The 17,426-nt window shown below is 33.4% G+C and overlaps 1 protein-coding gene across 2 annotated transcripts in view; it reads left to right on the top strand.

The window, feature by feature from the left end:
- The window catches only part of LOC120339515 (SRSF protein kinase 3-like), a 29,271-nt gene extending 16,576 nt beyond the window's left edge, over positions 1-12,695 (top strand). The window contains exons 6-19 of one of the 2 annotated variants that reach the window (XM_039407660.2): positions 622-709; positions 1,474-1,580; positions 2,356-2,521; positions 2,870-2,901; positions 3,431-3,556; positions 3,708-4,080; positions 4,869-4,902; positions 5,366-5,509; positions 5,648-5,740; positions 6,108-6,237; positions 6,749-6,856; positions 7,228-7,297; positions 8,652-8,744; positions 9,424-12,695. In XM_039407660.2, the coding sequence (XP_039263594.2) occupies positions 622-709; positions 1,474-1,580; positions 2,356-2,521; positions 2,870-2,901; positions 3,431-3,556; positions 3,708-4,080; positions 4,869-4,902; positions 5,366-5,509; positions 5,648-5,740; positions 6,108-6,237; positions 6,749-6,856; positions 7,228-7,297; positions 8,652-8,744; positions 9,424-9,611 (1,752 nt within the window). In that variant the 3' untranslated portion in view covers positions 9,612-12,695. Of the gene's footprint in view, positions 1-621; positions 710-1,473; positions 1,581-2,355; positions 2,522-2,869; positions 2,902-3,430; positions 3,557-3,707; positions 4,081-4,868; positions 4,903-5,365; positions 5,510-5,647; positions 5,741-6,107; positions 6,238-6,748; positions 6,857-7,227; positions 7,298-8,034; positions 8,128-8,651; positions 8,745-9,423 lie in introns of both variants that reach the window. The other variant, XM_039407661.2, reaches the window with a different exon arrangement.
- Positions 12,696-17,426: the final 4,731 nt, after the last annotated feature.

Genomic DNA, 17,426 nt, shown 5'->3' with positions numbered 1-17,426 from the left:
ACATTTAAATAGCATTCAATATCTGCTAGTTTTCAGTAACAATTCCATTGAATTATCATGGCAGGTTTTTAAATAATTGATATGAAATTCTTGTAGAATTGATCATTGTGTCAGAATGAAGAAACTATTACTCACTGTGAGAGCATACACAGTTCACTGTTTTCTTTTCAGCTCAATATTATTTAAATAAATTCTCATATTCATAATTTATATTGCAGTATCATCAATTTGTTGAAATGTTTTATTAGCATCATCTGTACATAATTTTGAAGTATATTCATGGGTTATGTTTCAAAAGTTTGTAAAGCTTGTATTTCATATAATAAAGATTTTTCTAAAGAAATAAAAAAAATTTAAATCTTAAACCGAATTATCGTAAATTAAATTAGAATAAATCTTGATAATTATCATTGCTGTATAAACATTATAAACTTTTGTGGCTGTCGACATTGATATTACTCTTCATCTTTGTTTATTTATTATCTTATATTGTTTCTCTCATATAATATTTTTTCCATATCAATGATTGTTTTCCAATGGCTTTTATTCTTGCTAACCATTGTAGAAATGATGTTGCAGATTTAGGTTTCAGTTCTAATCTTTGTTTTCTCTTTTCTTCAGGTTCGTGAAAGTGATCCACAAGATCCAAATCGTGATAAATGTGTTCAGTTGCTTGATGATTTTAAAATTCATGGGATGAATGGAACTCGTATCCTTTTCAATTTCTGCACAATATTGGCAATATTCATTACATATTATTGACCCATATCAGGGACCTCTTATATATACGGAGTCTTGTTTGAACTGTAGAATTGAAAAATGCCTTATACAAAACTGCTTATGCGTATGCCAAATTGAAATTTTATCGAAAAAAAAACACTCCTCGATTCAACTAATTCAATACAGGCCAAGGCTTCAACCTATTAAAAACCGAACTCCTTCTCACTGAATATACAGTACTTTTAATTAATTCAATATCAATCATAAATTGCCCTCAGTTTGGCCAGTGTGGAATAACTGAAACTTAAGCCCTTGACCTCCAATCTATGGACAATAGGTTAATAATATGTTCTAAGTTAAACAAGAATGTTTTATCAGTGCTGAGGAACCTTGCTTACAGCTCTATAATGTGGCGCTTCATAAGTACGTGTGTACCGATATGGAGGTAACTAAATTTGTTCGCCTACTTAACATCAAGTTGTGTAAAGCTACTGAAACCTATGGACAGGGTATATTCACTTGGCTGAAACAAACAGACCCGAACTAATAATAGAACTAAAATAAGGAAAATAGGAATAAAATTATGGCCTAATCCTAACCTGGTACACGCACTTCGATAGTGCACTATAATACAGTAGTACTAATTACCCCTACCCTTTAGGCTCTGAGTATGATTTCATTTTACCAAAATTCTTGCTTTAGTTGTAGGGTATCTTATATATATATTTTTCTTAATGTCGTTGAATCAATCAGATGTTTGCATGGTGTTTGAAGTTCTTGGTCATCATTTACTCAAATGGATTATCAAATCCAATTATCAAGGAATGCCAATATCTTGTGTCAAAAGTATTATGAAACAGGTAGGAACTGTGTTGTGCATTAATGAAATGTTCACCAAGTAAGACGAAATTAATTTCTCTAGGTTTTAGAAAAATGAAGACTATATATAAATGTGATTCTAGTTTTTTTTTGTAAAAACTGACTTCTTGAAATACAATGATGATTTTTCAACTTTTAATTTGTCATTAGAACCTCGGATGTTTTGTTTCCCCACAGCTTTCCTTCCCAGTAAAACTGTATCTTCACTATTTACTTATAATTTTGTTGCAGCTGATTTTTACCAGTTGGAAAATATATTCCAGATCTGACTTGACTTGCAATAGTTGCAAATTATTGTTCCTTTTCATTTTAGATGTAAAATAGTTTAGATGTTTTTTAATTGGGCATTTTTGAAGTATCCTTCTATATTGGACATCTATCCATTACCATTGCTGTAATATCAATTTGAAAGTTCAAAGTCCAATTAAACCAAAAATTTGGTTTTGAAACATAATATTTAGTTTTTTGTTTTGCTTTTGTTTTTGTCATCTAGATAGGGCCAAACAAAAACATGGAATAGTGTCAAGATATTTCATTAGCTAGATGCCTTCAGAGTACTGATTTATTGAGCTTCAACTACTCTTTAATCATATTTTTTTTTATTTATTGGTTATAATCTTTTGACCTAGAATGAAAACTATGCACTATTCAATATCCTTTATTACCTTCAATTCAACAGTGTTCACTATTCAAAATAGAAATCAAATCGAATTTTATTTTCTCAATTTTCATTGTCTTACCCTTTGCATTTTATAGGTTTTGCAAGGCCTGGATTATCTTCACAGCAAATGTCAGATTATTCACACAGATATCAAACCAGAGAATATATTGCTTTGTGTCGATGAACCCTATGTGAGGAGAATTGCAGCTGATGCTCATCAATGGCAACAGTTGGGTGGGAAACCGCCTTCTGGTTCACTTGGTAGGTTTATTGCTAGTTGACCTTTCTTTTCAGCTTTTATATATTGATTTTTTTTTCTGCGCATCTGTTTCAAATTTTGAGTACTTGTAATAGGTTGATACCACCAAAGTGCACTTATTTTCATCTTGTTTTCAAACACAAAATTCAATTGTTTTATTTCATTTTATGGAGACTTTTATGTGACCTTTTGATATTGTCTGCACAACTTCTTTCACACATTTCGTTCTGAAATTACCAGGCTGTTATTACTTCATTTCACATTTTGTTGTAAAATTACCTGTTTGTGATTGCTTGTAAATTTCATAGAATCTAGTATTAGATTATTTTAAAATAAATCTTTTGTTTTAGTGAGTACAGCACCACAACCAAGACAACAACAAGTAAGTTGAAAATTGTTTTCCAACTTGAATTTTGTGTTCATTTCTACAAAACCTGAAAAGATTTCAGTATGAACATTGTTGTTTCTTCTGGTTTTAATACTTCACTGCATTCATATGAGATTCGGTGCTGGTGTAATCCTTTTGATATGTGACTGGAATTGTGGTGACCATAATTATAGTCATTTGACCTTTGTGTCAGTATAAGTTATATTATTCTCTTTCTTGTTTTGAAGTTTGTCATTTCATATATCTAGTTTTAAGTAAGTTAGGCTGGAAATTATTTTTGCTGCTTCATATCACCTAGTTATACAACAGAACAAATTTTGTGTGTCAGTATTATACTGTATTTTTATTGCATTGGCCAGATGTTCTAGCCAACAAATAATTTTGGCAATTTGATTTCCACAAGAACAGCTTTATCTCATTTGTACAGGAATTAGGTTTAAGTTGAATCAATTACTTTTTCGATTAAATTATAATATAGGTTTTTGTGCATTATATTGAATACCCGTCAACTTATTTTTCTCAGAATCAGAAAATTTCTAAGAACAAACGTAAAAAGTTAAAAAAGAAAGCAAAGAAACAACAAGAACTTCTTGAGATGCAAATTCAACAAATTGAACAAACTGAAAGAGAAGGAAAACCTTTAATGAATGTAAGGAAGTCTTATATCATTATGGGAATCTTTACCTATGGTACTTAATCATACAGCAAGCTACATGAAATCAAATGTACAAATTCTTAACCAGTTATTTCTTCCATATGCAAGAGGTGGAGTAATTGTATCATCTTTTCATCTTTTTTAGCCTGAATGTGTTGAATCAGTAGAACCAGATTCACCTAAAAAAGATAAACTGAAAGTATCAGAATCACCGACAAAAGTGAACGGAAATGCAGACACTGAAAGTAAAGAAACAGAAAATGGTCAAAAACAGGACCAGGAACTCCAAGAGGACAAAAATGACAAAAACTCTGAAGAAGAAGAAATAATTCTTGATAATAAACTTGAAATAATCAAGGAAAATGGTTTGGAATTACAAAATGGCATTGACGAGGAAGCAAAGCAGAATGGTAATGGAATTGTAGAAAATGAAGAGGTCAGAGTTCAAGATTTGAAAATCACAAATGAGGGAGTTGTAAACGGATGTGAGAAAAATGGAGATGAGGAAAATATTGAAGGTGACTTTACTGAATAAAATTTATTATATAACCATACAAGATAGCATATTTTTCTTGATATTCAGGCCAGATTGGTATTTCAGTTATAGTAATAAATACAATTTCGATATAATAATGAAATCAAGACCATGACGCACTTTTGATATATTGTCTTACCTGTTTTAATGATCCTTTTATATACATTTTTTCCAAAATGAAGATTGGTAGTTGACAAACTTATACACACTTATTTATATATATATATATATCAAGGATAATTCGGAGTAAATTTCTTGCAATGCTCTTTCCAAGACAATACATGATGATTCTTCATGCAAAATTTGTTCCTAGTGTTTGATATACTTCCCAATGGTAACGAACTAAGCCATTAATTAGAAAGTTTCTATTCGCTATAGTGCAGTGGTTCCCAACCTTTTATGGCTGGTAGTTCCCCATTGGAGGCTTTCAGCACTCATGGCTCCCTGATTTTCATTCCATTGGTATTTATAGTGTTATGTTTAAACGATTCATGCTTAACAAAGTGAAAACAACCCCTGTGAAAAAAATCTTATTAAGCAATGAAACTGGAAAGAACTGAGAGTATTCTTGTAAAGGGAAAGGTAAAATCAATTCTTACCTAGCATTGTGGCCCCCCTGCAACTGCTATGTGGCTCCCTTGTTGGGTTAGAAACCACTGCTATATATTGTATATATTTGTGAGATTTGTTCTGAAAATACGGGAAATACCGGATGAGGATAAATTATCAACCTGGCTCAATTTGTTATATTAATATGTTTTTTTATTGCAGATGAAACAACTGTTATGGGAGAAAAGTTACAAAGGTACTTTATTTTGTTTCAAATTTATATTCAACTCCAAATGTCTGTTCCTTTTTTTTATATTCTTTGGCGGGTTCGAAATTCGATCTAATCTTTGATTGTCCACATCCAGGAATGTTCAATGATCATGAATTCATGATTTTAAGGTTTCACTTTCGAATAGATGATCACTTCTCTTGGCATTTAACATCTGGTGGTCAGTCTCAACTATTCTGCATTTACCAAATTCATTACTGATCTTAAAAAATGACTGATTAAAAAAAAAAATAGTTCAAATTCCTCAATATTCTATTTCCAAATTCGGAACAGTAAAATATTCGGTTTTTGCCACCCGGCAGAAGTTTAAAATTCTTTTTTATCTGTGAGTCTTAATAAGTAAAACATTAGTACAAGTGACGCCACGGTGAGATAAACATTTGTTGTTTCCATGCCGTTTTTCAATTAAAGTTTTTTCTATTATTTCCAGTTTAAACACAAGTGATGACTCGTTTAGTACAGCAGTCCAATCACCAATGTCTGATGGTGGGGAACAACTACAAACCGAATCCGTTGTTGAGAATGGTGTCGCAGAAAATAATGAGGAAACTCAAAATGCTGAATGCAATTCAAGGTATATTTGTCATTCTTTAAGTTTGTATTTTAAATAGCCAACCTTTCAAGTGTAAATATTTTTTGAAGATTAGAAGTTTTGGTTACCTATGGAGTTGCTAATTTCAATTCGTTTTATTATTGAACCTCTTCATTGCAGCAATAATTCACCAGAGTCAAACCGGCCAGAACAGGATAGATCCGGTCGGAGGGATGAAGGTGGAAATTTGAAAAGAGGAACAAGTTCAGACAGGTAGGCAAATAATTAAAATAACTTGTGCATTATGTTTTTGGTGAAAGAAATATGTTTTTTTTGTCAAATTTTCTCATTTTTTTTTTCTCACTGTCAGCTACACTCTTTTCAATGGGTGACAACTTTTTACCTTCTATGTGAATCTTTAGTAAATATTTTTTTGGGGTTTTATTGTTTTTCGCCATGCCCTATGCTATTTTCATGTTTATTTTTGAAATGGTATGTTCTGATTGCAGTTGACTGGTTAAATCTTCCTATACCCAACCTAACTAGCTAACTTGGGAGGTTGAGGTTCGCCATATAGTTAAATCGTCTTTCTCTACTTTTTGAATATTTAGGCAAAAAAATTTTACAATTCATTTTTCAGTCAAGCATCAAGAGGTGGAGATTGGAGATCTTCATATTCAGCAAATGACCTACTTGTCAATCTACTTGATCCAACTTGCTCTGATCAAATCAAAGTCAAAATTGCTGATCTTGGAAATGCTTGCTGGACGGTGAGCATCAGTCTGTAGTTTGTTAGGGTAATTGATGGTGTTGTTCGGGATCTTGAGATGATCTTCTTCTTTTTCATTTACTTGACTGAGGAATTACAGCATAGTCGTGAAATCTTCTACCTTCGAACTCCTATAAACATTCTCAATAAATTAATTGTTTTTTGATTTATATTTTGTTTTAATATGACGATTTTTGTATGCATTCTGATCCAAACAAGACTCAGGATAATGAAATTTGAAATAAATTCAAAGCATATATTTTGTTAACAATCATAAATTGCTATGAGTAATATATTCCATGCTAAATATTAAGTATAATGATTAAAAAAATGTAGGAAAAAGTCATGCTAGTCGGCTCTTTTTCTAGCTTCATGTTTTTTCTATCATACATCGTCTGTCCTGCTAAATATCCAGATCAAATTTAAAAAAAGGCCCAATCCCCAAAATTGCAACGGTTCTTAATATTACTATCCACAATCATGCATAAAACTTTTTTTTTTTCATATTTCAGCACAAACATTTCACAGATGACATTCAAACAAGACAGTACAGATCAGTTGAAGTTTTATTAGGATGTGGGTATGGACCTCCTGCTGATATATGGAGTACAGCTTGCATGGTATGTGTCATTTCCTTTCACCTACTTTTAGTATAATTCGAATCTATTATCAAATTAAATCCAGGGATCATGTTTCATTTTGCCTTAGTTACAGAGTTATTGAGTGTGATTTTGAGAAAATATTTTTGAATTTTTTTTTATTCAATATAATATGCATTAGGCACAAAATAGATTAGTGGTTCAATGAAGAAAATGTCTGTTGTGGGAATTTGAAGTTTGTGAAAATGGTTGGGTTAGATCCTTTATTCATGTTCTCAAACAGTACATTATTTTACAGCTTATCGCTCTCACAATTTCTCAAAGTTAATCAAAATGAAGTTTAATAGTCACTATTACAACATTGTTATTATTGATATTTTTGTTGTTTTTAGGCTTTTGAACTTGCAACTGGTGATTATTTATTCGAACCACATTCTGGCGAGGATTATTCAAGAGATGAAGGTGAAAACCTGTTTATTTTTTCATTCCCAAACTGATATGACCGTAAATACAACCACTTAATCATAGCTAGCTAATGGCTTTTATTATATAAGTTCACATTTATCCTCGGGTAGAGGATAGACGATAGGACAGCTTGATCATATGGTGAACCACGACCTTTCGTCTGGTTACCATCTTGTGTATGGGGTTAGTTACACAGGTATTTGTTTCAGATGCGTGGACTTGGTGTGGTGGAGTCGGTTATGTGAACCTCCATGCAAAGGTCGAACATGGGCCTTGCCCTTCAGTATTATATTTTCAAGAAGCATTCTTTTCTTTTTTTGATATAACCATGTACAACATTTCAAAAGCAGAAATTATTTATTTGTAGTGTCCTTTAAATTCTGCCCACTGCATCTTAGATGTCATTGGCTTTAAAAGTAAATCAATGTTATGGAAACTGTTAATTTGCAGACGTTGTGTGTCTGATTACTTCGAATTTGACGGTATGTGGTTCAACGTTGATGTGGTTAAAGTTCTTTAAATTGCTGAAAACTTTATGGACAGACAATGTGTATATTCTTATGCGAGTTCACTTTTTCCATCTTTTTTTTACATTTTTCTTGCTCGGTAATGTAAGATTATATTATATTCTAAAATGTAAATTAGGAACTATATCACACAGTTTGCTTATGGGCATATTCTATCATCTAATCATTAGCCATATTTTGAATAAGTGCATAATGTTTTCATTCCAGATCACTTAGCACTTATAATAGAGCTAGTTGGACCAATGCCCAGATATTTTGCTTTTTCCGGGAAATATTCTCATGATTTTTTCACAAAACGAGGTAAAATTTTGTCGTGAAGTAATGTCATGGTTTTGATATTGCTTTGACATGTCGTGGATTTTGGTATTAATACTTAAATTTGGGCGCTCCAGAAGTGTGTATACCAATATGGAGGTTACTAATTTTGTTCACCTACTTTACTTACCGTAAGTTGTGTAACGGGTCAGAACACTATGGGCAGGGGGTATATTCACTTGCCTAACACAGACAATCAGCGAACTCGTAATAGAACTAAAATAAGGAGATTGGAATAAATTTATCGCCAAACCCTAACCTGGTACACACACTATGGGAGTACCTAAATTTGTTGTTTGGGATATTTATAGGTATATTTAACTTGTAATGACGTAGTTATTTTAATATTGTCTAATTGTCGTGTTTTTTTTATTGCATGTCTGTGTTCCTGTAACATTTCGATGTGTGCTGACCTTGTGTGGCGATGCTGTGAATCCTCTTTTTGATATTTGTCTTTGGACGTGCGGGCACTCTGCTTATTGTTATGTGCTGTGGAATATTATTAACAGATCATATTGCTCTCATGATCGAACTTCTCGGACATTTTCCCAAAAGGTTTGCTGCCAGCGGACAATATTCCAAAGAATTTTTCAATCGTAGAGGTAAAAGTTTTTGTCCATTCGCTCTTACAATCCACTTTCAGCAGTTTCAGAAAACCTGCTTCAATTGAACTCAGACCACTTATTAGAAGCAAGGAAAGTCGATCAGAATAAAAGCTATCTTAGATCATTCACTCAAAAACAACTCATTGATAATTGTATTTGACTCAAACACTCTGAAAAATAACGAGATTTGCTCATGGTGAAAGTTTGCTCAAAACACTGTTTGGAAGGTTGAGAACTTGCTTGTAATGAAATCTGGCCCAAAGCACTCACTCAGGGGCAACCCCTACCGCCTAAGACAACTTAACTACAACTTAAGAAACTCACAAATACCCGAGTTATCTTGGAGCACTCACTCAAAAGGAATTCAATATATATAACATTATTTCGAAGTATTCATTACAATGATGTTTATTTCAAGCAACCTCGAATGAATCACAATAAATTTGCTCAAATTCCAAGTGGAGAAAAGTGTGCTTAATGCAAATGTCAAAAAAATCACTGTTATCACAGATATTTAAATGGCAAAGATTTAATTCATAGTTGGAAATGGCTCAAACTATTCATAGAACTATTCAGCAGTTGTTCAAGACGTGGCAAGCAACGGCACTACTTAAAAGACCTATATGTGGTTTTCATCTTTTCTATTTTAAATGTATCATTTCAATTCTATTTTCAGGTGAACTCCGACACATTCATAAACTGAAGATGTGGCCTCTTCCGGATGTTTTAGTAGAAAAATACGAATGGCCAGAAGAGGAAGCTTTAGAGTTTGCATCGTTTTTATTACCAATGCTTGAAGTTATTCCTGACCGAAGAGCGTCTGCGGCACAATGCCTTGAACATCCATGGCTCAACTCTTCATGACCTTGCTTTGCTTAATTTTTACCGGATACCACACAACCATGGAGTATGAAAACTGATTTGCACTCTCCACTCGTCTTTACACATTATTTTTGGCACTCCCGAAGTATGTGAACCAAGATGGCGGACACCGGAACGTAGTATGTGTACCAGGTTGAGGTTAGGCCATGATTTCAGGTACAAATGCTACAGGAGTCACTTGGCTAGAAATTATAGAATGTAGAACTAACGTAATAGAACTAAAATATAGAAAATTGGAATAAAAAATATGGCCTAACCCTAACATGGTACACATACTACGTTCTGGTGTTCTCCATCTTGGTTCAAATACTTTGGGAGTACCTTATTTTTTACATATTCAGTTGAGAACTCTACAACTGTGAAATTACCAGAATATTATCCCTCTGTTTCATTTGTAGTTGAAATTGCGACAAACGTTTCAGTTTTGTTTTAACTAAACAGTAGAATGCTGACGTAAGTTATCATTATCTACTCTATGAGTAGGAAATGTTTTGGCCAGTTCAATTTTAGGAATATGTTTGACTTTTGTGGTAGAATGCAGCACTTTAACAGACAGAACTGTTTGAAATTAAACTCATGCTCAGGAACATACCGTGTTTCCCGAAAATAAGACATAGCATTAATTTTTAAAAATCATTTCAATACAAGTTCTGTATTTAAAATAAGAACTAGTCTATAACGGGATATATTTCTCGACATCCAATAGCAACAAATCTCTCCTACATGTTTTGAATTAATCTAGAATGTGGGAAAGAGGAAAAAGCTCAATGACCTGACGTAAATGAAAATAAAAGACCCCCAAAATAAGCCCTAGTGGTATTTTTTCGAAAAAAATTGATATAGGACCCTGGCATATTTTGGGGGGAACACGGTATAACTCTCAATGATATGTGGCAAAAATCACAATTACCATGTTCGGATTCATTTCTAACACAGAAATTGACTCTGAGGACAGAAAAATTTCTAAATTATTATGTCTTAATTTCACTGGATAAATTCATATCTTACCTAATTTGAAGTTTTTTGAAGAAACTTCATTGTAAATTTGTATTCTATTTTTGTATGTTTTCCATGTTCCTCTCTCTGTCTGAAATCTGTCATAGTCAGAAAATCAGAATCATTATCGACTTTGTTTAGGATTTACTGGTTTAGGAATACTCGTACTATGCTTTTTCACAGTGGTCGGTAAACTTCATGTACCATCGGGCCAAATTTGCACATTTAGGTAGCATGCGGGCAACATTATTTTTTGCCCACAAACAATCACCTCTTTAAACTCCAAATTGTGATGTACCCACAACTTATATTTTGGTGTTACCGGTAATTACACTAAAGGTAGGCACGTTTGGCAAGTAAACGGCATACAACTTCAGGGGATTTCGCTTACGCAAAATTACTACAAAACAAATGCGTAAAACAGTCATTGTTAGTACATACATGCGAGCGCAAGTAATAATAAGTTTATGAGCTATTTTTGTTTTGTGCATTAAAAGGGAGTTGTTCGAGGGCCACCAAAAATTTGTTTGCGAGCTGCATATGGCCTACAGGCTGCAGCTAGTCAAGTCATAATGATGGGTTTCAGACAGAAAATATGTTTTGTTTTAATGTTTCAAACTTGATCAAAACCTGTACATGTGTTTCTTACACCGCTCACGTTTTTAAAGTCATCAATAACATCTAATAAGAGAACTTTGTTAACATCAGACTCTTATAGCAAGTAGTAAAATTTACTTGATTTACTGGAGGAATATGATCAATGTTTAATGGAATTTTATCTTCAAACTTTTTTTGTGAACTTGTAACAAAAAATGTCAGTGTGCTCCACTTATAATTCCATTCTCACTTCACCATTATATTGGTGCTTTTATTTTCCTTCTATCAGCCAATATAGGATTTACTATTCTTCCACTTTGTGAGTTGTAAATGCATCTAGGTATGTTTCATTACCAGTGCTGAAGCTGCACCCATTTCATAGACATAGACCCTACAATGTATTCTAAAGAAGGTATAATTTATTTTATATAAAGGTTTTTCAGCAAATATGTTTATACATTTGATGTGACCACATTGAAAAATTTACATTGCTCTGGGTATAGTTCTCCAAAACTTTAGACAAACGCTGGTGACGAGTGAGAAGAACCTTTTGATTAAACTTTGTCACTGATATATATGAACTATACTGGGGAACAGAGAAAAATGAAGCTTTATTGCTTACATAATGCAAATCAGCTGCTTATACATTTGATTGCACTGAAAAATTCACATTGCTCCAAGTTTGTTGTATATCGGGTTAAGATGCCAATGACAATTTACTTGGATATATAGTTGACTCCGGTCACTAAAATGGATAAACTATTCTTAGATTTAGTGCTAATGTACCTTTCTTACCTGCTGTAACAACAAGGTTATGCACTGAAAAAGTGAATTTTGTGATTGTTATTAGAATGTATTTTTGGTGCTTCCGTAGTATTCGTACTAAGATGGCGCACAACCTGAACATGGTATGTGTACCAGGTTAGGGTTAGCAGGTTGTGCGCCATCTTGGTACGAATACTACGGGAGCGCTGTATTTTCAGTTTGGTAAAAAAGCTATGACTTTGCCATGTGTTTTATTGGTTATAATGAAAGTTAAGTTAGTTAGAGATCTTAAAACATTAAACTATCATGGGTGCACGGATGTGTCGCACATGTAGATTTCAAAATGCATTCTATTTGTTTTGCTGCTGAACTAGTTTTTTTGTACATTCACCATGACTGCATGTGGTAACGATATTGTTATTTGCAAGAGCGTAGTACATTTAATGTGAAATGCTCTTTGATTTATAGTCTGTTTTTGATAGTACTGTCGTGATTTTGATCAATTTTATATTCCATTTTAGCCTCTGTTGAACTGAAAACATTTAAATTACTCTCTCCTGTATTAATGGTATTGAAGTGATCCATCTCATGAGCAGATGTTAAGTGCAGGCATGCTCTGTAGTGTGTTGCATATTTGTTTCTTTACATTTTTTTTTACTTCTTAGCATGTTTTGGTGTCAATAAACATGGACATGTTATCATGAAAAAGAGTTTCTTTTACGGATAATATGAAAGGGATTGATATCTTCAAAAAATGCTTTGATATTGTTTCCAGGAACCAGTTAACATCCCCAGACTTGAAGTAGTAAAGGTTCTGATCACATTACACCTCCACTGTAGGCTACTGGGATGTAGTGTAGTTCATGACAAATACTGCATAATAAATTAATAACCCGGACTAATTAATTTGGTTTGTGGTCACTACGCATAAGCAAGCATTGGAGTGGTTAACTGGTTGCTACAGTGGTTCGCCGCACAATTATATCATCTTTCCATGTTATAAACGTGAAAATCCAAAATCAGTCACCTGCTAGTAGCGTGACATCTTTAAAGGGAGATTCAATCAATTCTATTTCGGTCACTCTGAAAGAAACTAAACAACAACAAACGGACAAACCAAATGCAGAGGACGGGCATAACTTAATAAAAAAAGTTAAAAACGTACAAGTACGTGCCCGTCCACCAAAAACAGCCAAAAGTATCACAGCTATTTCTACATTTTTTTTTTATTACTGCAATTGAATTAAAACTCCTAAGAAGACAGAGTGATCATTGAATTATCTGATTTATATTTAAATTTTCGAAACACCACTGAAAACTAACGAATAGAGTTCAAAAACGCGAAAACGAGGTAATGTTTACGTTTAATAAATGTTAATGTTCGTGTATTTTCGGCATGTGTAAAAATAAACTACTGATACTGTTTACGACCACGACTGAAAATCTGTCTTGAGTGAGAAAAGTGTCTGAGCGGATGCGAAAAGGGAGCTTTGTTACGTCACTTTTTGTATCTTGCTGATTGGCTGATGTCGTGAAGTAGACAAAGAAGTCGATGCTCGGGGAAAGGGTCATTCTTTTCAATTTAAGAGTCCCTCTGCACGCTAACGCTGGTGTATTATACGTTTCTTCAATTAAAATTACTGTAATGTTAAAATTAGTGCGGAGCAGGCAATTAATCTGTAATTAAATTTTGACAACGTATCTCGTTTTGAGTTGAAGGTGAGCTTTTATTGTATTCAACTTGTTCCGAAGTTGAAAAATACATCCTACCTACGAATGTCCACCCTTTGTACAATGAGTTGAGATAACTGAGGTCGCTGGTCAAGTAATCAACTCACGTCATTGGCTTCGTCAAATGTAAACAAGATGACAAATAACCTCGAAGCAGTCGCGGTTTCTCTTTTGTTCGAATTTGGGGAGGTCGCGGCGTTTCGTGTTGTGCCGTGGCTTTCCGGCTTTTGCAGTTTTGTATGTAATTTTAGAGAGAAGCAGGGTAGTTCGACAGGTCGTGGAGATTATATTTACTAGGCTCAGGGGTAGGGAAGTGCGTCAGTAGTTTGGACTATCAAATGGATGCGAAATACAGGCAAAGAAGGTAAGTAGGCTACTGTACCGGTACAACTGTACCGGTACAGAGTTTTGAGTTGCAGTACGGTACCGGTAACTGAGTAACGTTAGTTAAAAACAATATGAGAATATCAAACTATTACAATTGGACAGTGAACGCTGGAACAAGAAGAATTTTGCTAATTTGATTCCAGTTTTCAAGATTAAGCGCTTCGATTTAAAGGATGGATTTATTTGATAATAATGCGAATCTATGTCATCTTATAACGTACGGTAGTCAATACAAAGCTTGAAATCGAAGTTATTTTTTCAGTAGTTAAATTTATATTGATATTAAAACGAAACTCTTATGTCCACTAGTCTGTTTACACTTGTAATGGTGCAGTGATAACAATTGAACGATGCATCTTTGTTTTGTTTCTTCATAATCGAAACTTCCATAACACACAATGGATTACGATATCAATTAATATGGCAATTTATATTTAAATTTAGACACCAATAATCCATAATAAAATGAATGCCTCGACACTGCATTGGATTAAATTATTCCTATATAAATTACGCAAGTTAATCATGTGCGGAATACGAATGCCTTATGTAGCATCGGATTAAATTATTCTTGAACGAATCAATTCATCTAATGTCGGAATGTCGCATTGACAGATTGAGGCTTTGGTATGTGCATTGTTCCAGTATATTTGTTGATGTCCAAATTTAAAAAAAATTGCCATGTTAGATGATATGGTAACCTATTGTGCGTATTGAAAGTTTCGTTTCACTATCAATATAAATTTAACTTTCGAAATAAAACTTTGATTTTGTGCTTCTTTTTGATGTGTGATAAATTGTTGACCTACTGTACAGACCTAAGGAATTTTTGACTCTAGCGTCACATATTCTGCAGTATTGTGTGTTTTCTATTTTGTTTAATTAATGTAATATGGCTGAGAGGCATAATTATATTGTATCATCAAAATATAGTTTTCATTATTTCTGATCAATGTATTATCTTTAATGCGTCATCCTATTTACAACGAAAATGAAAGTTCATTGGCACGAGAAACACGCCAAGCCAAGATTGTGTGGGAATGGTAGCCAGATGTGCGTCGATTGGAATTTAGCGACCTCATCGGAGCTCGTTTCCGCTGTCGATCGTTTTTTTTGCTTGTTTCTCCCAAACGTTCGGTAAATTTTTTTCCTTCGGTGGATCCAATGGTGGTGGTTTTAAGTTTTATTTTGTTTTTATCGATATTGAGGGTCATCAGCGTCCTGACAGTGTGCCGTACTGTTATGTCTATTACCACCCTGCCTGGGTTCACAGTTTCGAATCTTGTGAGATACCTAATTATGTGCAAGAGCTTCGTTTGGATACATAAATCACACGTCACCAAACCGATTTCATGAATTTCGCGATAATTAGCCCACGGCTTTTGCTAACAAATAGAAATACATTTGAGGAGTTATATTTGTGTATTGATAACACCATTATTGATAACATGTTATTGTGCGAAATTTTAGTAAAATTTAATAAAATCGCTCGTTGGAACTCGAAATAACATTCAGGATTCACGCAATGATATCTTCTCATTTAACATTTAATATGAAAATAAAACAGGCATAAGAGAAAAGTATATATAAAGCATTTGAAAATAAAAAGAGACATAGTTCTGCTTGACCTATGGATGCTTTAAAATACTTGTTCTCATCCCAATCTTTAATCTATGAATACAAATACAAAGGGTTGAATCTAAAAATTGTTGATATTTGTGAAAAAGGAATGGTTCATCTTTATAGCCATTATCTATTATGAGATTAGGTTAGAGTCACATTTAGTCTATTTCTTTTCACTCTTCAATTATTACCAAGATCCGATTGAAATAATCTACTTATGCCACATTTGATAAGCTTGAGATAAAATTATGTCAAAGTTTAGGGATGAGTCACTTTAAAATTTTAGATGAGTCATTTATCCAATATGGTTGATTTGAGAATGTTCCCAAATATTGCTCCTTTCTCTCTGCCTTTCAGTTGGCGGATTTGTATACCTGACTGCAAGATACTGAAGCAAGAATCAAAGTTGCTATACCTAGTGATTCAAAGGTCACAATTTCAAAAATTTTTTCTGAAATATTTCGACTGGCTGAAGACTGATTTTAGCCAACTGCTTACCTGTTGAAGTCCATCTTTGTTAGGATGAGGAATTATAGAATAAAAATAAGTCCCACTTTATGCATGCAAATTACCTAAACTAACACAGGATGCTTAGATTTAAGGTTAAATTAAAGTACTAACCGTGCAGTCTAAAATACAATGAAACAGATAATTAGTTGGCATGCAGTTAGTAAGATCAAGGTAATATGGGCATGCTTTGCAGACATAACTAATAGAATGCGTTAGGGATGGGCAATGTAGAATAATTTACTATTCTAGAATAGTTAAATCGAATCCAGAATACCGAATCCTATTCTATTTTCATACTTATTCAAATAGTGGGAATTTTCCTGATTGCTGGATTTAGATGTCAAAAAATTATAAATGTATTACTATAATGTATTATTTATTTGGAAATGTCCTCAACATTGTATTTGATTTGATACCAAACAGGCATTTCCCAGGACAATGAAATCTAAGACAAGCTTATAACAATTTAATAGTAAGCGGTTAAATACAAAAATAGATATGAAACGGCATTAAATCATTATTAATGTTAGAGTGCCGAGTGTACTAAAACACACCCGCTGAGAATTAATTAGATGCAGGACCAGCGTGTGGCCACTGCAACCTATGCGACTGGTGTAAAGTATTAAATTTAACCACTATCAATTAAAATCAACTTTTTATTCTGTGCGATCAAGATGTGCAAAACAAGGTTCCCGACTTCCCGTAAACTCGATTTCGTAGTTAGTTATTAGTTAATATCATCTAAAGACGAATTCATTTAGTATTACTATCGTTACATATCATTATCTACCCAGACTTGGCCCTACTCAAACTCAATACGTAACTAATTTCGCCAGATGTGGCATCTTTTTTTAAATTTATCGGCGAATAAAATTACTACAGACACTCGATCAAACGTGCGTCTATCTTGAACGATAGAAACGGACCGAAAGATATGTAATATTTTGAGAGTGAAATTTAAATGCGACAGATCGTCATGTTTTGCGATATAACTTAGTATTTTGGAAACTAGTGTAATAAAAGTAATAAAATTATTCCTAAATAAGATTTGATTTAAATTAATCGCAAGTAATGTCCTGACATTTCACGCCTGGCTTTTGGTTTAAATGCATCATTTTCTGGGGAAAACTCGCTGGCCGCGGAAAATCATTTACAGTAATGTAAAATGAAGCAAGGCACGCCTGTAAA

This window comes from Styela clava, chromosome 9, assembly GCF_964204865.1.
Source record: "Styela clava chromosome 9, kaStyClav1.hap1.2, whole genome shotgun sequence".
NCBI lineage: Eukaryota > Metazoa > Chordata > Ascidiacea > Stolidobranchia > Styelidae > Styela > Styela clava.
This window is presented reverse-complemented; position numbering and strand designations above follow the sequence as displayed.